This window comes from Heteronotia binoei, chromosome 1 (assembly GCF_032191835.1).
Source record: "Heteronotia binoei isolate CCM8104 ecotype False Entrance Well chromosome 1, APGP_CSIRO_Hbin_v1, whole genome shotgun sequence".
NCBI classification, from domain to species: Eukaryota; Metazoa; Chordata; class Lepidosauria; order Squamata; family Gekkonidae; genus Heteronotia; species Heteronotia binoei.
This window is the reverse complement of record NC_083223.1, coordinates 261,974,763-262,000,447: the sequence shown is the minus strand read 5'-3', so window position 1 is coordinate 262,000,447 and position 25,685 is coordinate 261,974,763. Positions and strand designations below refer to the sequence as shown.

Below are 25,685 nucleotides of genomic sequence, written 5' to 3'. Positions count from 1 at the left end.
TGAGGAAAATATGTGGTCAAAAACGGGTTTCCTCATGACCCTGCCTATATTTTTAATCAGTGAAATGAAAATGTTATCAGTGAAAATGGCCTTGAAGAATTCTGGAAGTCCAGAGGTGAGGAGCAAGGTTCCCTTTAAGCTGCAGAGTCTTGTGAGCAAAAATTCTCCTTTGTGAGGAGAAGGTAACTAGCCCAACATCATCTATGCTGCAATTCTAAAAACGCTTCCTTGGGATTAAGCTCCACTGAATAAAATGAAACTTCTCAGTAGACTTCCTAGTATGATGGCGGAGCAGCTATCTGAATGAGGCTCTCCACAGTAGACATTCTACCAGTTGCATGACGTTGGTTTCACAAATAATTAGAAAACGCATAGAGAATTGACCATTCTGAAATGAGACCAATGTTCCCTCTAAGCTGCAGAGTCTGGCGAGCAAAAATTCTACTTTGTGAGCAACTGACATTAAAGTTGTGAGCTGCTGCACAAATTATTGTGCTCTGGGGTCATCCTTCCTGAGCTAAGACAAAAATGTGTGAGCAGGAGGCTATAAATCTGTGAGCTAGCTCGCACTAACTCAGCTTAGAGGGAAGGAGAGCTTCCTGGTGAGGAGAGCTATTTTTGTGTGTGTCCTAGAAGGAGTTAAAGAAATCAACTTAGAACCGATACCACTTGGGCAGCATGAAGAGGCAAGTCAATGATTTCCTGGGGAATTCCCCTGGAGGTGGACTTCCCGGAAACCCTTGTTCATTCCTTCTTGACTGAAGAATAAATGCCGCAGAGGCAGGGTTGAACTCTCATAGCTGGGGGTTGGGTTCATCTAAGAAAGAAGCCCAGCTGAGGACATTTGGTCTTCACATCCTGGGCTTTCTGCATTCGACCAACCATGAAGATCCTGCAGACCTTTCTCCTCATCCTTGTGAGCTCCTTGGGGTCTTTGGCCCTGCAAGGTAGGTGCTGGGTGGAGCGATAGGAACAAACGAAGTGCATATGTGCCAAAGAGGGGTAGTTTGCGAGCAATGTTCCCTCTAAGCAGGGGTGGAATTCTATCAGGAGCTCCTTTGCATATTAGGCCACATACCCTTGATGGAGCCAATCCTCCAAGAACTTACAAGGCTCTTTTTTGTAAGCTCGTGGAGGATTGGCTACATCAGGGGTGTGTGGCCTAATATGCAAAGGAGCTCCTGCTAGAATTCCACCCCTGCCTCTAAGCTGAGTTAGTGTGAGCTAGCTCACAGCTTTTCAGCCTCCAGCTCACAAAATTTTGTCTTAGCTCAGGGAAAATGGCCCCAGAGCAAAGTAATTTATGCAGTAGCTCACAAAGTAGAATTTTTGCTCACAAGCCTTCATAGCTTAGAGGGAGTATTGGTTGCTAGTGTGGGCATGGAGGCTATCAGTTCTAGAGATGTTTAAAAAAGAACTGGGGTAGGAAAAAAATTATGTCCAAAGCAAATTCCCCCATATCTGGAAGTGAAAACCTGCATAGGCGAGAAATCTGTATTTCAACATTTCCATTTGCCTCTGTGCGAGGGTTCCAGGTGTTCTGTTGGTATTGCCCAGTCACAATCTGAACTGGTTCATCTTGTGGAGAAATGCAAAGGACACGATCCAACCAACTTTGGAACCCTGTTGATTAGGAAAATGCAGGCCTCATATTCAGCAGGAGCTGAACCTTTCTGATGGCTCCCCCTTTTCCTCCCCACCTACCTTGTCCATTGAATAGTAGGTGCAGCTGCATAACAACCCCTGGATTAGGAGAGCGGGCAGCCAGACAGCCACTAGGGACTTTGCCATGCCCCCAGCAGCCCTCATTAACCCCTGGAGAAGCCCACATCACCCTTTCTCCACTTCTTATGTGATGTTGGGCGCCGGGTGGCTTGCTGGCCTTTTGACTGGGGGAGGGGGGCGGGGTGGCCCAGGAGAGCCTCAGGCGAGCGAGGCCTGGTTGGGCTGACTGGATCTCTAGCTAGCCCAAGCAGGCCTCGCTCACCCGGGGCTCTCCTTTCTTGCATCAGGTTGCTTTTGGCTGGGGGGAGGCAGCATATGCTAATGTGTTATGCTAATGAGCTCTGCCACCTATTTTTCTACAAAACGACCCCTGGGGAAATGAATAACAATCCCCAACTCCCTTGTAATAAACACAGGAGCCCTGACCTGGATGGCCAAGTCTAGCCCAAACTTGTCAGATCTCAGAAGAAGATATTGGATTTATATCCTGCCCTCCACTGTGAAGAGTTTCAGAGCGGCTCACAATCTCCTTTACCTTCCTCCCCCACAACACCCACCCTGTGAGGTGGGTGGGGCTGGAGAGGTCTCTCACAGCAGCTGCCCTTTCAAGGTTCCCTCTAAGCAAAATCCAGTTGGGAAGGGCACTGAAAGTGAATCTAAGCAAGGTCGGTCCTGGTCCCGATTTGGATAGGAGACCTCCAAGGAATACCAGGGTTGTGATGCCAATGGAGGCAATAGCAAGCCACCTCTGTCCATCTCTTGCCTTGAAAACCCCCACAGGGTTGGTTGCCAGAAGTCAGCTGGGACTTGATGGCACTTTTAACCATGAAATGCAGGGTTACCAACCTCCAAGTGGGCAGGAAGGAACGAGGAGGGAGGATGGCTCCGTGGTAGAGCATCTGCTTGGTAAGCAGAAGGTCCCAGGTTCAAACCCTGGCATCTCCAACTAAAAAGGGTCCAGGCAAATAGGTGTGAAAAACCTCAGCTTGAGACCCTGGAGAGCCACTGCCAGTCTGAATAGACAATACTGACTTTGATGGATCGAGGGTCTGATTCAGTTGAAGGCAGCTTCATAGGTTCATATATGAAATCGATGTCCCTGCTTTGGCTATTCTTCCAGCAAGGGATACTCCACTGTTATATCTCCCCAGGAAAAAGCTTCAATGAACGAATTCTCAGCACTTCTTCAGCATTCCAAAACTGTCAAAAATGTTCAGATGGGTTCTTAGAATACATTTAACAAAAACACACAAAAAGTCTCTACCACAAGTTTCAAACCGGCATATGCTCAGAATGGCTCAAAGAATCTATTAAGAATCCATCTAAACATTTTTGACAGTTATGGAATGCTGAAGAAGTGTTGAGAATTAGTTCGCTGAAGGTTTTTTCCCCTTCATATGGAAATATAACAGTGGAGTCTCCCTTTGCTGGAAGAATATTTGAGCAGGAGCATCAAGTCAACTTCCTGTCCGTTGGGACGCTACAATTTATGAACATTAATTTTGTATGCTTTGGTGAAGTTGTGTAATCACTTACTGTATGCAACATTTAGGCTGCAGTCACACACCCTAAATAATGCACTTTAAATCCACTTTCAGCGCACTTTCCAACCGAATTCCACTGTGTGAACTGGCAAAATCCAGTTGGGAAGGTTGGGATTGAAAGTGCATTATTTAGTGTGTGTGATCGCAGCCTAATTGTCTTTAACTTAAGAATTAAATATTGTGGTGTATTACAGTTTGGAGTAATTTTGGTCGCTATAACCTATTGGTTGTTTTTTCTGTATATATCTCAGAGTGACCTCTTGGTTTTCAAATCTCCGGCAGGGAGAGGGGGCTGGAGATCTCCCAGAAATATAACTTTATTCCTCTGAGCTCAGTTCTCTGGGAGCGAACACAGCTTTGGAGGGTGGGGCTTTGTGGCATTAGACCCTCTTGAGGTCCCTCCCCTTCCAAAACCCTGCCCATCCCAAGGCCCACCACTAAAATGCCAGGAATTCCCCAATCTGGAGTGGCAACCTTAAACAAGATGCTGAATATTGAGTGGGTCATAAATACGTATGTGTGCAAGCTAGGCTTGCCAATCCCCAGGTCCCACTGGGGGTTCTCCCGCTGTCCCAGGCGCCTTCCCACCCCCAGTCAGCTGGCCGGCAGGGGAAAGCCCCGCCCCCACAGCCACCATGTGACTTTCCACCTCCGGAAGCTTCAGTCTCTGATTGGAAAGGCTTCCTCTTGGGATGGTGTGTCTGTGTTACTTTGAAGAACTTGGCTGCCAATCCCTTGCTTCAGAGTCACCAGAAACCTGGGGGGGGGGGGGATGTCTGCTGGGCACTTCATTATTCCCGATGTGGAGATCGATTCTCATAGGGTATAATGGGGAATTGATCTGGAGGTATCAGGGGCTCTGGGGGGGCTGTTTTTTGAGGTAGAGGCACCAAATTTTTCGTATAGTATCTAGTGCCTTTCCTCAAAATAACCCCCAAGTTAAAAAAAAAAAATTGGACCAGGGGGTCCAATTCTATGAGCCCCAAAAGAAGGTGTCCCTATCCTTCATTATTTCCTATGGAAGGAAGGCATTGAAAAGGTGTGCCGTCCCTTGCTTCTGGCTCCGCCCCCAATGTCTCCTGGCTCCACCCCCAAAATCTCCTGACTCCACCCCCAAAGTCCCCAGATATTTCTTGAATTGGACTTGGCAATCCTAGTGCAAGCCCCATCTGCAGCTGCCACTTAATAAGATGCGTTGCCAGAAGGGGCCACTCCTGGCCCCACCTACCTCTTGCTGTCCTCTCACTCTCATCACACACCCCCATCCCACTGCCTCTCCCCATCCCTACCACCCGGGGCTTTTTTAGTAGCAGGAACTCATTTGTATATTAGGCCACACCCCCTGATGTAGCCAATTCTCCTGGAGCTTACAGGAGGTCCTGTACTAAGAATCCTGTAAGCTCTTGGAGGATTGGCTACATCAGGGGGTGTGGCCTAATATGCAAAGAAGTTTCTGTTACAAAAAAACCCCCTGCTGACCACTGAGGGAGACAAGATGCTGGGCACAATGGTCCTTGGAATTGACACTGAAGAATTATTTGTGGGTGCTGAATATGGAAGCACTCAGATCCAGAGAAATATTAAAAAATGAAGGCTAAAGAGAATTGGGGTGGGGAGGGGATTTTTTTTAACACAAATCCTCAGATGTCAAATCCACAGGTGAAAATCGATGTCTCAAAATGCATTGTTTTTAGACCTGCATTCTGTTCCATTTCACAGTTCAAGGAACGTGTTCTGTGGCACACTCATTGTCCAATGACAGGACATTTCTCTTTATGTTTCGTTATTAGACACGACGCTTATGAAAAAATTCACGCAAGCATGAAAGGCAAAAATTCAAACTATTTCAGGCAGCCTGAAAATCATGATTTCTTTTTCTTTAGGCCAGTAGCTTTTAAAAGTTTCAAATAATTTGTCACCTCAACTAGCTTGTATCTTAACATTATTTTTAAAAGGGTGCAAATACACCCAACTTCTTGATTCCCGTAGTTGCAAAGTTTTCCAACCACTTCCTGAGGGCCAACCTTCTAGAAGGGACCAAATTAGGGATCAGAGCTTCCTCCCTGTTGCTTTGGGGCCTCTGCAACTGCTTTTTACTGCTAAACTCCAGGGCTTTTTTTGAGCAGGAACACATAGGAAATGCAGTTCTGGCTGGCTTGGTGTCAGGGGGTGCGGCCTAATATTCAAATGAGTTCCTGTTACAAAAAGAGTCCTGCTAAACTCCACACTGGGGTCATCCCAAAGTTATGGCCAATTTAGCTTGAAATATTAAGGTGGTCAAATAAGCAGCATACTCAGGGCTTTTTTTGTAGAAAAAGCTCAGCAGGAACTCATGTGAATATTAGGCCACACCCCCTGATGCCAAGCCAGCCGGGACTGCATTCCTGTGTGTTCCTGTTCAAAAAAAGCCCTGAGCATACTATCCTAGACCAGGCCAGGCTCAGGCAGTAGAAACTAAGGGCGACAAAGCAGGGATACTAACCAAGTTCGTAGCACAAAAGTCAGTCCAAAAGCCATACACAATGGAGGCCAGTCAAGAATCCAGGGAACAAGGTCCAAGCAGGTCCAAGAGGCACGATCGAGCACAATCCGTGGGTCAAAGCCAAGAGTTCAGGAATCACAAGAGGTTTCAGGGTCATTTGCTGTGGTCGTGGCATTTCCGGAATGTTGAGGCGCTGCTCCTACGCCTGAGCTGTCCGAAGTCTCGTGTTTTGGGGTAGTTCACAGCTGGGTCTTGTTGAACTTGCAGGGGAGCCATCCATTTGGCTCATTAACCCTAGGTGGTCCTCCGGACTTGGTAAACACTGGGCTGCAAGGCATGCACTCCCATCTCCTCTTGAGCTCCAAATGCCCATCACCAGGGCTTTTTTTGGTAGCAGGAATTCCTTTGCATATTAGGCCACACACCCCTGATGCAGCCAATCCTCTAAGAGTTTACAGCTGGCCCTATAAGAAGAGCCCTGTAAGCTCTTGGAGGATTGGCTACATAAAAGGGGTGTGGCCAATTTGCAAATGAGTTCCTGCTACATAAAAAGCCCTGCCCAGCGCCTTTTGTGTTCCCCTAGCTCTGGGGAAAGGGGAGGTGAGCAGCTTTTCCTGAATCCTGGGTCATTGGCTCACTGCCTGCCAGGGTTGCCTCCTCTGTGGGGCTAGGGTCCACACGTCCTCAGCAACTGATGGGGTGGCAACGGGCTCAGCTGGCTGGGCATCAGCATCAGCTGCTGCAGGCTGCTGACCCAAGACACAAAAATGATACAATATGCATGCAAATTGCAATATTGTACCTGCCCACCAGGGGTCGCTTGTGCACAAAAAATTGCTGCTGAAGGTCCCAGTGATATGGGGTAGGAAATGGGGAAGGGGCAGAATTGGCATCAGACAGTGAGGGCGTGTGGGAGGAACAAGACGTCGGAATGGGGAAGTCAGAGGAACATTTATTCTTCTCCCCTTCTCCTCCATAAGCCTAATAAAGATCCCTACCTCGTTTAGAGATCCATCATGGCATCTCACTGCAAAGCATCTTAGGAACTGTAGTTCTGTAAGATGGACAAGGGAGTACCTCAGAGTGCCGACTCAAAACGTATGGTCCACCATAGTGATAGATCTACCTTTTGAGTAATCTATTCCACAAAGCAGCCAAATAGTACCATGTGATTTTGGTGAGGCCTGTTTGCTCTTAAGAGGGTTATTGGCTGGCCTCCTTGTGGTTCCTTCCTTTGGCCAGAGGATGGTGGTAGCAGGGGAAATCCCTCCCTGACACTGCAGGCTGAAACAAGGGTTAGGGTTGCCAAGTCCTCTTCATCCCCCGGTGGGGAACATTCGCGTGCGCGATGTGTGCCGCTGCGACAAAATGATGTCATACGGAAGTGAACTCATCAAAATGGCGGCACCCCCGTGCAGGGCTGCTCTAGGCGTTTCCGGGAAAACGCTATGGTTTTCCCAGACGCTCTAGCTATCTGAGAGGTTAAAACTCTATGGTACCTATTGTACCATAGAGTTTTACCTCCCAAACGCCTAGAGCGGCCCTGCACGGGCGCCACCATTTTTATATCACTTCCGGGTGACATCATCACACCAGTGATGCAGGGGGAGGTTCCCCCCACCAGCCCAATGTGGGCTGGTGGGTTGAGAACCTCCCAGGTGGGAGATTCCCCGCCTGGACCAGGGGCTTGGGAGCCGTAACAAGGGTCCCTGATACCATAATCATGGTATTGCAGGTCATAGTTTGCAGGTGGCTGCAGTTAGAGTTATACATTATGCCAGGCCTTTTTTTTTGTAGAAAAAGCCCAGCAGGGACTCATTTGCATATTAGGTCACACCCCCTGATGCCAAGTCAGCCGGAACTGTATCCCTGTGCGTTCCTGCTCAGAAAAAGCTTGCATTATGCAGTAGGAGTAAGCCCAGGACATGAGTGCTAGGCAGCAGCTGCTGCAAAACAGCCATGTTTTCTTCTGAGTCAGATCGTGGTTCCCAGGATTACAATGTCCCTTGGAGCAGCCAGCAGGGGGAAGGGGGAGACATTTACTGGAAGTGAGAAGGAATGCCAAAAATTCATGTGATGTACTGATGAGACCCAGAAGCAGGACTTTTTTTTTTGGGTAGAAAAAGATTACCAGGAACTCATTTGCATATTGCGCCACACCTCCCGATGTCACCATTGTTTCGCACAGGGATTTGTTGTGGAAAAAGCCCAGCAGGAATCATTTGCATATTAGGCCACACCCCCTGATTCCAATCCAGCTGGAACAGCATTCCTGTGCATTCCGACTAAAAATAAAACCCCTGTCCAGAAGTGATGTAGGTGGCAATACTCCATCTTCTGGGCAAAAACTATGGTAGAAATAGCTTTTACCTGACCCTAGAGCAGGGGTATCAAACATGCAGTTCAGGGGCCGAATCAGGCCCCCAGAGGGCTCCTATCAGGCCCCCGAGCAACTGGCTGTCATCTGCTTCCTTTTCCCTCTCTCTTGCTTCCTTCTGCATAATAGCTTGTTTTGCAAGGCTTGCTCAGTAGCATAGGAACTACAGAGCAAAACCTCTATTTTCTCCATTGGCTGAGGCTCCTCCCTTGGGAATGAAGAGGGGTGGAATAGCTTGCTTTGCCAGGTTCTCTCAATCGCACAGCAGAGCTACTGAGCCAAACCTGTCTTCCTTCTAGTGACTGATGTTCCACGCCTCCCCCAATTCCCTCGGGAAGGAAGGAAAGAGCCAGACTTTCCTTTGTCCAGTTCCCTGGATCCAATGGGAGAAATACAAAGAAAGCACCTTTAAGACCAATGAGTGCTAATGTTTTAAGTTTTAAAAAATACATATCTGTGTTTGCGTTCTTTATAAAATTTATATCTCTGCTACCTAATCTTAAATAGGTACACATGGCCCAGCCTGACATGGCTCGGCCTAACCTGACGTGGTCTCATTTATGTCAGATCCAGCCTCCATAACAAATGAGTTCGACACCCCTGCCATAGAGTTTGGTCACAAAACCGGGATGTGTGTCCCCCCCCCCCCCAATGTTCCTACATCATTTCCAGGTTGCATGTTGGATTACTTTCTGGCATCCTTCCCTTTTTTGGGGGTAATTTCCCTCTGCCAGCCAGCTGGGGGTCTGGCATCCCTAGTGGTTCCATCAGGTCAATATCGTCTACTCTGATTGACAGTGACTCTCCAGAAACTCCAGTGCCAGATTAAACCCTGTGGAGGCCCCTAGGCAATATTTCGGGGGGCCCTTCGCAAATGATCTCAGAGTCGGAGCACCTGCCCTGCCACCTGCAGTCCCCACTGCAGCCTGCAGGCACCTTCTCAAAAGTCCCTTTGACAAAGGAGCAGGGGAGAGGCAGAGAGAGGCAAACTTGGTAATGATGTCAGCAGCAGCCGCACCAGGTAAGTCAGGCAAAGAGCGGCTCAGTTGCTGGCTGTGAGTGTAGGCTGGGAGGGCAGCAAGCAGGGGGGAAACCCAGGGGGAAAGCCAGCCTGTGGTCCCTAAAGGTGTAGGGGCCCATAGGCCAGTGCCTACTTGGCCTAATTATTAATCCTGCCTTGAGAAACTCAGGCAGAGGTGAAAGTCTCATGCCCTTTACATGCCCAAGGCAGGGCTTTACCTGACCCTAGTCCAAACTTCCCCTTCCCTGAGAAATTGAGGAGTAGGAGAAAAAAAATGGCCTCCACATAGTGATGCTCTAGGAATCCTCCTAGTCTCTGAGTTAAAGGCCTCACCTGGAAGTCATTTACCATCCTACCCAAAATCTACCCTCCCCAGGCACCACCCTCCAAAACTTCTTCTGCATTTGCCAAAACAGTGTTGAGAACGTACTACTTGATCCTTCAAGTGGAGATGCCAGAGACTGAACCTGGGACCTCCTGCATACAGATCAGATGGTCTTTCACTGAGCCACATCCTGTTGCCAACCTGGCCTTCCAAACACAACTCAGAACCATTCAAGCGGTGGCAGCTCCTGCAAAGACAACTGCCCTTCTGCTGTTTGGCACTAGTGCATTCAATCCACTGGTTCTGTGCTGTAGACCCTGAGAAAGCCCCCACCCCACTTTGTGAATCAGAGAGATTCTCTAACCCTGTCTAATTTGAACTAAGGTCCTGTGTATTGTACTACCACTGCAACAGTGGCACTTGATTCAGCAGGATTTGGACAACTGTATTTGGTCCCTGAATAACATTAGACAATCTGATTCAGCTGTATTCGGGGTTGAATACAGCTGAATCAGCAGTTATTCGGGGTTTTATTTGGTTTGCCTGAAATGAATGCACACCCCCTAGTGCAGGGTTGCACCTCTATAAACTGGCTTGACATGGCTATGTCACATGCTTGTGTGTGCTGGCCAATCAGGGATCCTTCTCACAACCAATTAGGGATTCTCTCCGACCCAGCCAGCTTAACATCTGCCTGTGCTATTTGGTAGGGGTAACCCCTCCCCCATTATTTTCTGTCCTCTTTTACAGACCTTTCCAAGAAGACCTTGGTTTTCCCAGAAGAGTCCAACGCAGCTCATGTGGTTCTGAGGCCTGCGCGCCAGCAACCTTTGACCAGCTTCACCGTCTGCCTGAAATCCTACACAGACCTGAGCCGTGCCTACAGCCTTTTCTCATACGCCACCAAGATGTCTGACAACGAGTTGCTGGTCTTCAAACCCAAACCCAACCAATACAGCTTGTATGTGGGGGGGTCAGTGGTGACCTTCAGCGTTGCAGACAATCCGGCCGCCAAACCACGGTGGGAGCACATTTGTGTGAGCTGGGAGTCCATCACAGGAATCGTAGATCTTTGGTTGAACGGGAATAGCTTGCCCCGCAAGGGTATGAAGAAAGGTTACACCATCAGTCCCGAAGCTTCTATTATCCTTGGGCAGGAACAGGATTCCGTCGGAGGTGGCTTTGACATCAACCAATCCTTCGTAGGGGAGGTCATGGATGTGTACATGTGGGGTCGGGTGCTTTCCTCAGACGAGCTGGGTGTCGTTCAGAATGGCGGCCGCCTTTCCAACTACTTGATTGACTGGCAATCCCTAATTTACCAAATTAACGGCTACTCGGTGGTGAAGCCCTTCAGAAAGTGAAGCCCTCCTCCATAAGCCCCCCTGTAGACTCTGCCAAACAAAGCAGAGAGCTGGAAACAAATCAGTAGTCTTCCCCATAATTAACGTTTCTGTTTAGTAGCAAGGCAACACTCCTAAGAATGATTTCCTGGAAGTAAGCCCCTTGGAGTAGCATGGGACTTCCTTCTGAATAGACCTGCTGAGGCTAGTTCGCTTAGTCCCCAATCTGTTCGTGCAAATGCGTTCACGAAGCTCATAAATCTGTATTCTCCAATAAAATATTTCATTTTCCCCCCTTCGTATTTTGCATTCTCTGACACCTTTGAGAGTCTAGGCAGGAGGGACACAGACCTCTTGGAGAAGGCTGGTGAGGGAAGGGTTTGTCTTAGCTCTTCTCCAGCTAAGGAACACATTTTGCACAAGTGGAAGGGCTGTATTCTAGTAGCCTCATCATGCTTGATTGCACACTTGCAAATAGTTTCTCCATAGAGCTCAAACAGTCATGATTTCCTTCCTTTGTCTCTCCCCTCCATCTCTTAACCTCATTAACAACCCTGTAGGTTTAACCATTTGCTTAGTTCTCCTTGACAAACTACCTCCCAAGTTGCCTGTTCCCTGCAACGCTCAAATGAGGCAGGGTGATATGATATGGAGGAGAAGGGGCATGGATTATGACATTAACACTCTAGGAATCCTCCCCAACTCTATGGTGAAAGACATAGCGTTTGGAGGAGTTCCAGGAGGAGGGCTGCCCAAATTCTTTGAGCCTCCAGGCACTCTTGAGATCCTGACACAGCATAGTGGACACAACCACAACATGGCTGCTGCATGAGGTGGAGCCAGCCAGAAAATGATTGCTGCAGCTTACCTTCAGTCACACCCTGAAGGTCCTTGTGCTATGGTGGCAGCTGAAAATCTAGCCACTCAAATAAGAATAAGAACATTTGCACTTTACGGACATTGGCGCGCCCCAAGAACAAGAACACTTGCACTTTACAGACACTGACACTTTAAATTCAGCAGCGCTTTATTTCGTTCTTTTAAACCCCTTTTAACTCTAGTTGATCTTAACTGCCAATATTAACAGAATTGGATTGCTGATGATAATTTATTGGTTATTTAAATTAATTTATTCGTTATTTAAATTAGATTACTGTTTCATTAATTGGCTAATTTGAGGAAACTGTATCTGTGGCAAATTAATTGGGGAAGAGTAATTGATTGGGAGGGTTTTATACTCAAGGAGCCAATGGAGTTAATTAATTAATTATTTTTTAGCTAACGAATTAATGGGTAGATTTGGGGTGGGGGTTTTAATTAAATAACCATTAGACACTATTGGCAGGTTAGCATAATTGATAGATTGGCTAGAGAAGGGAGGGTCGTGGAGGGAGTAGGTTCAGTTATTTCACCGGTCTGAAGTTCTGGAAATGACTGGCCTGGGGATTCCAGCAGGAAATGACTGGCCTGGGGATTCCAGTACTCCTGGGGAGGGGAAGGTATGACGGTGGGAACAGGCAGAATTATAAGGGAAGGAGGCCGAGACATAGTGCTCGACACCCTTCCAGCCTGTGTCTCATCCCGACGGTGGCAGGTAGTGGGGCCAGATTAAATTACTCGCCTCCATCACTGGTGTTATGCAATGCCAGGTCCATAACTAATAAGACCTCTACCCTTCGGGAGTTCCTGCTTGAGCAGGATATGGACCTGGCATGCCTGACTGAGTCCTGGGTGCGTGATGGGGAGACCGTAGCTCTCTCCCAGATGGACCCCCCAGAATACTCGGTCTTTCACCAGTCACGGACTAGCGGGAGGGGTGGTTCTATTCATACGAGAGGCTTACTCCTTCCGGGCTCTCCCGGCCCCGGAGATCAAGGGCATTGAATATGCCGGTCTGGCGTGGGACACTGGGGAGGGGTTGGCAATCTGGCTGGTGTACCGACCGCCTAATGCACCAGCTGGCGCCTTACTGTCCCTGGTGGAGGCCACAACAGGCTGGGCATTGGAGTACCTGAGGCTTTTGACCCTGGGTGAATTCAATGTCTATGACGATGACGCAACCTCCAGTCAGGCGATGGATCTAGTGTCATTCATGGCGACACTAGGACTCTCCCAAATTGTTACAACGCCCACTCACCAGGCGGGGCACATGTTAGACTTCGTCTTCACAGCAGGAGTTTTAGTGGATGATATTACTGTTGAAGCAGTGCCATGGTCGGACCACTATGCCCTTAAGGCTCGTGTGAATGTCCCACCCCAAGTCCGTTTAGGCGGCAAGCGTATTTTAGCTCGCCCACGGAGCCAGATGGACCCGGAATGGTTCCAGACAGCTCTACGGGATTCCTGGCCTCCTGGCGATTCCTTGGATGACCTGGTGGAGTCTTGGAATGACAGACTCTCCAGAGCCATCGATGAAATCGCACCTAGGCATCCTCTGCGCCCTCGTCCAAAGCCGGCACCTTGGTACAACCAGGAGTTGTGGCAATTAAAGCGAGATGACTAGAGAGGCAATGGCAGCGTACTCGAGATGAAACGACTAGAACATCTTATAGAGAGTTTATGAAGTCCTATGAGATGGCAGTTAAAGCCGCAAAGAAAACATACTTTGCAGCTAAGATTGCGTCTGCAATTTCGCGCCCAGCACAATTGTTCAATATAATTTGGACTCTTACAACGCTGCCACAAGGCAGACAAAATTCTAAGGAATTGGAGATTGGCTGTGAGGCTTTTGTGAATTTCTTTGCAGATAAGATCGCGTTGCTCTGCCGCGACCTCCCTGCCACATTGGAGACAGTATGCGAACCCGAGGCTCCGTGCCTGTCTTCGGATCGTGTTCTGGACTGTTTCAATGTTCTCAGCCTGGAGGAAGTTGACAGGATCCTCTTGTCTGCATGCCCTACAACTTGTGATCTGGACCCTTGCCCCTCCTGGCTTATTAAAGCTTGCCAGAGGGAGCTCAGATATCCTGTACGCGATATCATGAATATATCCCTGATGGAAGGGCATTTTCCAGCACCTCTTAAAGAGGTGGTGGTCCGCCCTCTCCTGAAAAAATCAACGCTAGATTTGGCCGAATTTGCACACTATTGGCCGGTCTCGAATTTACCCTTTTTGGGTAAACTCATTGAGAGGGCAGTGGCATTGCAGATACAGAGTTTTCTGGAGGATGCTTCCGTTCTTGATCCCCATCAGTCTGGCTTTCGCCGGGTCATGGGATGGAGACAGTGCTGGTTGCTCTGGTGGATGAGCTTCAGTGGCATCTGGACCGAGGTGGCTCGGCAGTACTGGTGTTGTTAGACCTATCGGCAGCGTTCAATACAGTTGACCATCAGTTGCTGACTTGCCGTCTCGCCGACACGGGGATTCAGGGGCTGGCCTTACAATGGCTTTCCTCGATGGTCGGGGACAAAGGGTGGTGATTGGGGGTGATCTGTCCCAGAGGCACACGCTTGATTGTGGGGTGCCTCAGGGGGCAGTGCTTTCCCCGATGTTGTTCGACATCTACATGCGCCCCCTTACCCAGATTGCCCAGAGGTATGGGTTGGGTTGTCACCAATATGCTGATGACACCCAGCTCTATCTACTCATGGACGGTTGGCCTGACTGTGTCCCAGAAAATTTGGACCTGGCGTTACAAGCCGTGGGTAGATGGCTCAGGCTGAGTAGATTGAAACTAAACCCAGCGAAGACAGAGGTCCTTTGCTTGGGTCGACGTGGTCCAGGAAGGGAAATTCCCCTACCAGCCTTTGACGGTGTGCCACTGACAATGGCACACAGGGTCAAGAGCTTGGGGGTACTACTGGAGCCTGCCCTGACAATGGAGGCCCAAATAGCAGCCACTGCTAAGTCTGCATTCTTTCATCTTAGGCGGGCAAGGCAGCTGGCCCCTTTCCTGGAACACGACGATCTGGCAACAGTGATCCATGCAACGGTCACCTCAAGGTTGGACTACTGTAATGCCCTCTACATGGGGCTGCCCCTGTGCCGAACTCGGAAGTTGCAGCTAGTGCAGAATGCCGCTGCCCGACTGTTATTAGGGCTCCCCAGGTGGGAGCACATTCAGCCGGGGCTCAGGGGACTGCACTGGCTGCCAATAATATACCGGGTTCGGTACAAGTTGCTGGTTATTACCTTTAAAGCCCTATATGGCCTAGGACCTGCCTACCTTAGGGACCGTCTCTCCCCACATGTTCCCCAGAGAGTGCTCAGATCTGGTTCTCAAAATCTACTAACAACCCCCGGGCCGAAGGAGGCCCGTCAACCAGGGACAGGGCCTTTTCAATTACAGCCCCTTGCTGGTGAAACCAGCTACCGGAAGAGGTGAGGGCCCTGTGGGATCTTGGGCAGTTCCGTAGGGCCTGTAAGACAGTCCTCTTCTGGTTGGCATATAACTGACCGGTACCTGAAAAACCCCAAAGGAAGGTTGTAGGATAGCACATTGATAGATTGTTTTCTTGTTTTAACTGCTGTAAACTATTTAATGTATTTTAATATTCATTAACCTTATTAGAATTTTATGTTGTGAGCTGCCCTGAGCCGCCTCGGTGGGGAGGACGAGATATAAATCGAATGAAATGAAATGAAATCTCCAACGGTCAAATCAGTTGCCAGGCAGAAGTCTCACCTGGCCCCACCCACTTTCTAAAAATAATTAGTAGGCCCCAAGAAAGGGGTCTGCCACTTAACTCTTGGCACATAGGCTCTGACCTTACACCTATCTTGATCAATTCTGGACCATGCGACATACAATAAGACACTGGATGCAATATTTATGCCCTTGATTAAGACATAAGGCTGTAGAATAAGAGGCCTCAAGAATATCTTTAAGCCTTTGTCACTTCATTAAGTTTCCTTGTGGTCCAGCATGGTTCTATTGTTTTGTTCTATTCGGTAGTATGAGCCAATATGTGTACTTACCTTTCTGACCTCTGAAGAAGACCAGTCTAGGTCGAAACGCGTCTGGTCTAGTTGAGTGGGTTCCCATTGTGGTTTTATGATTGTACATAGGATAGAGGCTTATGATGGGCTAGGCTTCCCAGTCCCCAGGTCCCAGCGGGAGATTCCCTGGTTTTACTGGCTTCCCCTGCCCCTGGCCGGCGGGGGAAGCCCCGCCCCCACAGCCACCATACAGCTCTAGATCTCCCACAGGTTTAGAAATCTGCCTCCGTTCCTGAGGACTGGAAGGTAGCAAATGTCACCCCCATCTTTAAAAAAGGTTCCAGAGGAGATCCGGGAAATTACAGGCCAGTCAGTCTGACTTCAATACCGGGAAAGTTGGTAGAAACCATTATCAAGGACAGAATGAGTAGGCACATTGATGAACACGGGTTATTGAGGAAGACTCAGCATGGGTTCTGCAAGGGAAGATCTTGCCTCACTAACCTGTTGCATTTCTTTGAGGGGGTGAACAAACATGTGGACAAAGGAGACCCGATAGATGTTGTTTACCTTGACTTCCAGAAAGCTTTTGATAAAGTTCCTCATCAAAGGCTCCTTAGAAAGCTTGAGAATCATGGAGTAAAAGGACAGGTCCTCTTGTGGATCAAAAACTGGCTGAGTAATAGGAAGCAGAGAGTGAGTATAAATGGGCAGTCTTCGCAGTGGAGGACGGTAAGCAGTGGGGTGCCGCAGGGCTCGGTACTGGGTCCCATGCTCTTTAACTTGTTCATAAATGATTTAGAGTTGGGAGTGAGCAGTGAAGTGGCCAAGTTTGCGGATGACACTAAATTGTTCAGGGTGGTGAGAACCAGAGAGGATTGTGAGGAACTCCAAAGGGATCTGTTGAGGCTGGGTGAGTGGGCGTCAACGTGGCAGATGCGGTTCAATGTGGCCAAGTGCAAAGTAATGCACATTGGGGCTAAGAATCCCAGCTACAAATACAAGTTGATGGGGTGTGAACTGGCAGAGACTGATCAAGAGAGAGATCTTGGGGTCATGATAGATAACTCACTGAAAGTGTCAAGACAGTGTGCGTTTGCAATAAAAAAGGCCAATGCCATGCTGGGAATTATTAGGAAGGGAATTGAAAACAAATCAGCCAGTATCATAATGCCCCTGTATAAATCGATGGTGCGGTCTCATTTGGAGTACTGTGTGCAGTTCTGGTCGCCGCACCTCAAAAAGGATATTATAGCTTTAGAGAAGGTGCAGAGAAGGGCAACTAGAATGATTAAAGGGCTGGAGCACTTTCCCTATGAAGAAAGGTTGAAACGCTTGGGACTCTTTAGCTTGGAGAAACGTCGACTGCGGGGTGACATGATAGAGGTTTACAAGATAATGCATGGAATGGAGAAAGTAGAGAAAGAAGTACTTTTCTCCCTTTCTCACAATACAAGAACTCGTGGGCATTCGATGAAATTGCTGAGCAGACAGGTTAAGACGGATAAAAGGAAGTACTTCTTCACCCAAAGGGTGATTAACATGTGGAATTCACTGCCACAGGAGGTGGTGGCGGCCACAAGTATAGCCACCTTCAAGATGGGTTTAGATAAAAATATGGAGCACAGGTCCATCAGTGGCTATTAGCCACAGTGTATGTGTGTATATAACATTTTTTGCCACTGTGTGACACAGAGTGTTGGACTTGATGGGCCGCTGGCCTGATCCAACATGGCTTCTCTTATGTTCTTATGTTCTAAACCTGCAAACAGGTCCGTTTCAAAATGTGTGCGGGTCTGTGTGCCTTTAAAGTTGAGCAGGACTTCATGGGAAGGGTCAGTCCCTTGGTTTGTTTTGCTTTCGTTTCAGAGGAACTAAGAGTGGGTGTGGGTGTAAGAGAGAGAGAGCAGCGTAGCTGCTGTTTTTTTCCCATGTTGTTGTAGAGGAACCAACTGGTAAGTGTATGTGTGTGTGTGTGAGAGAGAGAGAGAGAGGGTTGCCAATCCCCAGGTTTGGAGGCTCTCCCTCCCCCACCTTAGGGTCATCAGAAAGCGGAAGGCGGGGGGGGGGATGTCTATTGAGCAATTACTCCCTATGGAGAACGATTCCCATAGTGGGGAATTGATCCACGGGTATCGGGGGCTCTGGGGGGGGGGCTGTTTCTTGAGGTAGAGGCACCAAATTTTCAGTGTAGCATCTAGTGCCTCTCCCCGAAATACCCCCCAAATTTCAAAATGATTGGAACAGGGGGTCCCTCCAGGGACCTGCGGGGGCCTCTCCACTGCCGGCGCTGGCCTCTGGAGGCCTCCAGGGACCAGCGCCGGCTGCTCCGCGGCCTCTCCGCGGCCTCCGCTGGTCGCTGGAGGCCCTCCAGAGTCTCTGGAGGGCCTCCAGCGACCAGTGGAGGCCGCGGAGAGGCCTTCGCTGGTCGGCGCTGGTCGCTGGAGGCCCTCCAGAGTCTCTGGAAGGCCTCCCGGGACCAGCGCCAGCTGCTCCGCGGCCTCTCCGCGGCCTCCGCTGGTCGCTGGAGGCCAGAACCGGGACATTCCCGGGCGCCCGGGACGGTCTGGCCACTTTACCTCCACAACAGACACCCTGTGAGGTGGGTGGGGCTGGAGAAGACTCTCACAGCAGCTTCCCTTTCAAGGACAACCTCTGCCAGAGCTATGGCTGACCCAAGGCCATGCTAGCAGGTGCAAGTGGCGGAGTGGGGAATCAAACCCGGTTCTCCCAGATAAGAGTCCGCACACTTAACCACTACACCAAACTGGGTCAAACTAGGCAGCTTTTAAAGCTTTTTGTTATTTTGTGACATAGGAAAATATCTGTACTGTTAAGAATGAATTTTTGTTAACCTTTGGTTTGGTGTCAGTGGCTTGCAAAGGGACCAGTGCCTGTCAGCCCTAGACAGAAGACGGTGTGAATGCCGTAAGCATCTCTTTGGTTATCTGGAGACTGTTGACCCCTCAGGGCAGGAGTGGCCAAACTTGCTTAACGTAAGAGCCACACAGAATAAACATCAGATGTTTGAGAGCTGCAAGACATGAATGTCAGATGTTTAAGATCAGGAAGGAAGGCAGGCAGGCAAATAGATGGGGAAGGAGGGAGAGGTGGAAAGAAAGCAACTTTGGCTTGACATGCATTCCCTAAGCCACTGGCTGGCTCGACTTGGAGAAGTGACAAAGAGAGAAAGAAATGCTTTCTCCAAGCCAGCTGATGAGGTGGGGAGCTTCAAGAGCCACGCCATATGTGTGAAAGAGTCACATCTGGCTCCTGAGCCACAGTTTGGCCACCCCTGCCTCAGGGGAACCAAGGTGGATTGGGCCCTGTAAAAAAATACCAGTCTGGTGGCAGCAACCTCGGGGGAAGGTGAAAGAGCTTTGCCTCCCCCTTGATATTAGACTAAAAGTGTCCTGGTCGTACGTTCCTAGACTAGCCTCCTCTCAGGGAGCTGGGAGGTGGGGCTAGAGGGTCTACTGGGCGCCACACACCCATTCAATCCCCTCTTTTTTTTTTTATCATAGAGGCCTCCATTTTAAAGCACAGCAAACATACATACAAAACCACACATTCATTTATCTCTGGAATAAAACACACCCCAAATATGTGCAGAGTGAAACATTAGAGGATCTTCCCGCTCCTCCTGTATTGACGTAGATGGCTTTAAACTGGAATTGGAAATGTATCTTGGGGGAGTGTTTATTTTACCACAAATTCTTTGCTCTTTGCATATCTGATTAAATGACATTACTTTGGCCTGCAGCCTAGAAAACCAAACACGATGGATTTTTGTTTCCTCATTTAGGATTAAAATTTAGCTCAAGTCTGTCAAGGGAAAAAAAATTAATACCTCTCCCACCAATATCTCTGCTCTTCTAGGACATTTCAGTCCCGAATCAGACTAATCGGAAGCTTCTAATGATTTATCAAGGTTTCAAAAAGGCAACAATATCCAAGAGGACAAGATTTTTTAAAAGGTTTTTTTTTTACAGTGAAATCGATACTTTTAATAAAGGATGGCAAAGAAAGGGCCATTTGATCAGACGGACTGATCAAGAAATCAAGACGGAAGAACATAAAATGGCCTTGATTGCTACGCTTATGAATTAACTGATTTAAATAAAAAGTACTAAGAATAAAGACAAAAATATTTCTACACACATCCATCCACAAACATCCATTAAATCCCAAAGGGTACCCAACTAGAGTCAAATCCTAATGTAGATCTTTGACTCTTTCGGCTGAGGATTTAACATAGGGTTGCCAAGTCCAATTCAAGAAATATCTGGGGGCTTCGGGGGCGGAGCCAGGATACTTTGGGGTGGAGTCATGAGAATTTGGGGGTGGGGCCAGGAGCAAGGTTGTGACAAGCAAAATTAATTCCAAAGGGAGTTCTGGCCATCACATTTAAAGGAACTGTGCACCTTTTAAATGCCTTCCCTTCATTGGAAAGAATAAATTATAGAAGCACCTTCCTTTGGGGCTCATAAAATTTAACCTCCTGGTCCAATCTTTTTAAAACTTGGAGGGTGTTTTGAGGAGAGGCACTGGATGCTATGCTGCAAATTTGGTGCCTCTCTCAAAAACCAGCCTCCCCAGAGCTGCAGATACACACAGATCAATTCTCCATTATATTCTATGGGAATCGGTCTCCATAGAGAATAATGGAGTGCCCAGAAAACATCTCCCTCCCCTCCCTCTGCTTTCTGATGACCCTGAAGCAGGGAGAGGGCTTCCAAACTGGGGGATCCCCTTCCCCCACCTGGGGATTGGCAACCCTAATTTAACGATTGTTGCAACTGTTTCATGGTCTCTGTACTACTGCTTTAAAGAATTTTAAACGTTAAACATGAAGTCACTCTAGCACATTTTTATCTCCCTCCAAGCAGCTCCGAGAAGCATACAGGTTTTCCCTTGCCTCATTTTATTCTCACAACAACCCCGTGTGGTAGGTTAGCTTGAGAAAGACAAAAGAAAAAAACAAATCTTGTCCAGTGCAGTGAATTTCACAGCAAAAGGGGGATTTGAACATGGGTTTCCTAGATCCTAGTCCAAAATCCTAATCACTACTCCACAACATGGGCACGTACAGGGCTTTTTTGTAGCAGGAACTCCTTTGCATATTAGGCCACACACCCCTGATGTAGCCAATCCTCCAAGAGCTTGCAGGGCTCTTCATGCAGATTGGCTACAACAGGGGTGTGTGGCCTAATATGCAAAGGAGTTCCTGTTACAAAAAAAAAAGTCCTGGACTCGTAGCTAAAGTGGGGCCCCTCCCAGCCCCTCTAACTCTCAAGCAAAGGACCCAGCCCCAGCATTTACAACCCTGCCACGTTCTCATGCGTGTTCCTCTCTCTCTCTTTTTGCTGGCCACTGCTGCCACATGCCCTCTCCTTCTAGCTATCTCCACCAATGTACACTCTTCGAAGCTCTCATCCTCGGCCTGATCCTATCACAGCTAAGCTAGGCAGGCATGCAGGCAGTGTCCTCCAGTCAGACGCGGCTTCTCTCTCTTGCCTGCCTCTTGTATCTTAAAAGGTAAAGGTAGTCCCCCTGTGCAAGCACCAGTTGTTTCCGATTCTGGGGTGACGTTGTATTACGACATTTTCACAGCAGACTTTTTATGGGGTGGTTTGCCATTGCCTTCCCCAGTGCTCTACACTTTCCCCCCAGCAAGCTGGGTACTTATTTTACCGACCTCAGAAGGATGGAAGGCTGAGTCAACCTTGAGCCAGCTACCTGAACCCAGCTTCTGCCGGGATTGAACTCAGGTCATGAGCAGAGCACTTGGACTGCAGTACTGCAGCTTTACCACTCTGCGCCATGGGGCTCTTGTATCTTGCCCCAGAGCAAAACGTTACACTGAACAGCAGCCCATCAAACATGAACCAATAAGAAACATCATTAAACTGCCAAATTAAGTGCAAATAGAAGAAGAAGATGATGTAGGATTTATACTCCACCCTTCACTCTGAATCTATGTTTTTAATAATATCATAAATAGAATAGGGTCAGAGACCCCAATAGTGCTATACAATCGTTTGGAAATAAATCTTAATTTAAGTCTCTAAGTCAGGGGCGTTTCCTCCCTTACAAAGTTCAACCGCAGTTCTCAGACTCACAATCCCAATTAAGGCCTCTAAATCATGGGAGTCACCCCCCTGTGGAAAGTTCAACGACGATTCTGAGATGCCCTTTAGCAAAATATGCTCGCTGGTGTTTGCTCAGAAGGGCAAAAGATTATTCAACAGCTGGCTATACTTGGACACAATGTGCTTTCATTCCTCTTTCTTATATCAAGCAGGTAGTGTTTGCTCACAAAGGCAGGAGGTTATTGGACAGCTGACAGTATTTTGCTGGGGTGTGGTTTCATCCCTCATTCTTATATCCCAACAGTTGCCAAAAGTAACAAAGCAGGACACACCTCCCACTAAATGGCTGTTTTCAGGGCTTTTTTTTGAGCAGGAACGCACAGGAACGCAGTTCATAGAATCATAGAGTTGGAAGGGACCTCTAGGGTCATCGAGTCCAACCCCCTGCACAATGCAGGAAACTCACAAATGCCTCCCCCTAAATTCGCAGGATCTTCATTGCTGTCAGGTGGCCATCTAGCCTCTGTTTAAAAACCTCCAAGGAAGGAGAGCCCACCACCTCCAGAGAAAGCCTGTTCCAATGAGGAATCGCTCTAACGGTCAGGATGTTCTTCCTAATGTTGAGCCGGAAACTCTTCTGATTTATCAAAGAATTCAGGTTTTCACGGCTGGTAACATCATTAGGGTTTGTAGAATCTTTCGGGATCAAGTGCCGTGTTCTACTGGAGAAAGTTTTCCTTCCAGACGTTTCGTTCTCAGCTGCGGAGAACATCCTCAGTGGCGTTGCAGCCGGAGCAGGCGCTCAGACCTTCTTGGCTGCTGTGCATTGAGTGGGGCCAGGGCTGCTGGAGAGCTGCTATTTGTAGGCTGGAGGGGGTGTGATGAAAGGGCAATTGTTTTGTGGATGTGCCCATTGTTTGGTGGGGCCACATGCTGCGCTCGGCCAAAGATATGAGAGATCCACTTTCAACCCCTGGAGTCTACAAAATACCCTGCTCCTGTGGTGCAGTCTACATTGGCACTACCCAACGCAGTTATCAACACCCGTCTCTCCGAACACAAGAGACACTGTTGCTTGTTTCAGCCAGAAAAATCAGCTGTAGCTGAACATGCACTTCAAGAAGGAGACCACGTCATCCACTTTGAAAGAACTGAAGTCCTTTCTACGGTCTCACATTATCATACTCGCCTGAACAGAGAAGCTATTGAGATTTACAAACACCAGCACAATTTTAACAGAAAGGAAGAAGGCATTTTCATCCACCAATCTTGGTACCCAGCTCTGCAAAACACCCAACAGGCTATAAATTGCAGAAAGTCTCAGAACAACCAGCAAATTCCACAGAACAATCAGCACAGTCAACAACCATCTTCCTTATCTTCAAACCCCTTCCAACCTTCCCAGCAATTAACACAGAACAATGGTCACATTCAACAGCCAGTTTCCTTATCACTACCCTTCCAGGAAGCCCCACCAAACAATGGGCACATCCACAAAACAATTGCCCTTTCATCACACCCCCTCCAGCCTACAAATAGCAGCTCTCCAGCAGCCCTGGCCCCACTCAATGCACAGCAGCCAAGAAGGTCTGAGCGCCTGCTCTGGCTGCAACGCCACTGAGGATGTTCTCCGCAGCTGAGAACGAAACGTCTGGAAGGAAAACTTTCTCCAGTAGAACACGGCACTTGATCCCGAAAGATTCTACAAACTCTTCTGATTTAATTTCAACCCATTGGTTCTGGTCCTACCTTCTGGGGCCACAGAAAACAATTCCACACCATCCTCTAGATGACAGCCCTTCAAGTACTTGAAGATGGTGATCATATCACCTCTCAGCCACCTCCTCTCCTGGCTAAACAACCCCAGCTCCTTCAACCTTTCCTCATAGGACTTGGTCTCCAGACCCCTCACCATCTTCGTCGCCCTCCTCTGGACCCGTTCCAGCTTGTCTAAATCCTTCTTAAAATGCGGTGCCCAAAACTGAACACAATACTCCAGGTGAGGTCTCACCAGAGCAGAGTAAAGTGATACCATCACATCACGTGATCTGGACACTATACTTCTGTTGATACAGCCCAAAATTGCATTTGACTTTTTAGCTACTGCATCACACTGTTGTCTCTTATTCAGCGTATTATCCACTAAGACCCCTAGATCCTTTTTGCACATACTACTGCTAAGACAAGTCTCCCCCATCCTATAACCATGCATGGTTTCGGCTGGCTTGTCATCAGGGGATGTGGCTTAATATGCAAAGGACTCCCTGCTGGGCTTTTTCTACAAAAAAAGATGTCATGGGGTGTGGCCTAATATGCGAATGAGTTCCTGCTGTGCTTTTTCCTGCCAAAAAAGGCCCTGGCTGTTTTGTATATCCAACTTCATCAACTGTTTTGCATATCTTTCTGCTTGGTCTTGAATGGAACCCGATGAGAATAAAACTCTTGTATGCGCAGCTGTGGAAACAAGAAAAAATACCAGAGAAATGGGACTGGATTGTCAAAGTTTTATCGTGGAGTGAGATGGACAAATTAACAAGAACTTTAAGAGACTATGATTTGGATGTTTTTAAAAAGGAGTGGAAGAAATTTAGAGGATATCTAGAGCAAGAGTGGAATGTAAAAAGACATTGGACAATTTTTTAATATGAATGTGAGAAAAGAAGGATACTGAACTTTGATTGATTAAGGGTACCTTTATAATTGAATTTAAATATATAACCTCGGCGGGAGTCTAGTTATGGAGGGAGGGGGGATTGAAAATATCATAAGGGTTACAGTTAGTAAGGATATAATTAAATAATGTAACCATATGTTATCAATAAATTGTTTTAACTAGAGAATAAAACTCTTCCTATATGGACTCAACCTGCAATACCCACAATATTTCCCATCTCAGAGGTTCTTCTGATCTGCTATTGGGGTCTCTCACCGCAGACCACTTATGGTATTATTAAAAACACAGATTATATTTGCACTTAATTAGGCAGTTTAAAGACATTTATTATTGGTTCTTGTTTGATTGTCTGCTGTTCAGTGTAACTTTTTGCTCTGTTCCTTTTACAATGAATACTCTAATCCAGGGGTGTCAAACATTCGGCTCGGGGGCCAAAACAGGTCCCAGAGGGCTCCTATCAGGCCCCTGAGCAATTGGCTGTCATCTGCTTCCTTTTCCCTCTCTTTTGCTTCCTTCTGCATAATACCTTGTTTTGCAAGGCTTGCTCAATTGCACAGGAGCTACAGAGCAAAACCTCTATTATCTCCATTGGCTGAGGCTCCTCCCTTGGGAATGAAGAGGGGTGGAATAGCTTGCTTTGCCAGGTTCTCTCAATCGCACAGCAGAGCTACTGAGCCAACCCTGTCTTCCTTCTATTGACTGATGTTCCACCCCACCCCCCATTCCCTTGGGAAGGAAGGAAAGAGCAAGACTTTCCTTTGCTCAGTTCCCTGGATCCGATGGGAGAAATACAAAGAAAGCGCCTTTAAGACCAATGAGTGCTAATGTTTTAAGAATGTTTTAAGTTTTTTAAAAAATATATTTGTGTTTGTGTTCTTTATAAAATTTATATTTCTGCTACCTAATCTTAAATAGGTACACATGGCCTTGCCCGATATAGCTCGGCCCAACCCGACATGGCCTGGCCCCTCGAGGTCTCATTTATGTCAGATCCAGCCCTCATAACAAATGAGTTCGACACCCCTGCCCTAATTGGTGATAATCTTGTATCTTGCAAGCTGCTTAACTCCAAGCTGGCAAGTCAGATGCCGCTGCATCTTCAAGATCCCAGACTCCAGGTGGGGACATGGAAAACATTATAAAGTAGCTTGGGGGGGAGTGTGCTGTAGTCTGTAGATCATTTTATAGCAGTATGGCAGGTGTCCTGTAGTCTGTAGATCTTTC

The 25,685-nt window shown here is 47.9% G+C and overlaps 1 protein-coding gene across 1 annotated transcript; it reads left to right on the top strand.

The window, feature by feature from the left end:
* The first annotated feature begins 791 nt into the window (after positions 1–791).
* LOC132583254 (serum amyloid P-component-like) lies at positions 792–11,115 on the top strand. Its single transcript, XM_060254924.1, has 2 exons — positions 792–947; positions 10,225–11,115. Exons 1-2 carry the CDS (start codon positions 884–886, stop codon positions 10,836–10,838), a joined length of 678 nt encoding a protein of 225 aa, XP_060110907.1. The 5' UTR covers positions 792–883; the 3' UTR covers positions 10,839–11,115.
* The last annotated feature ends 14,570 nt before the right edge of the window (positions 11,116–25,685 follow it).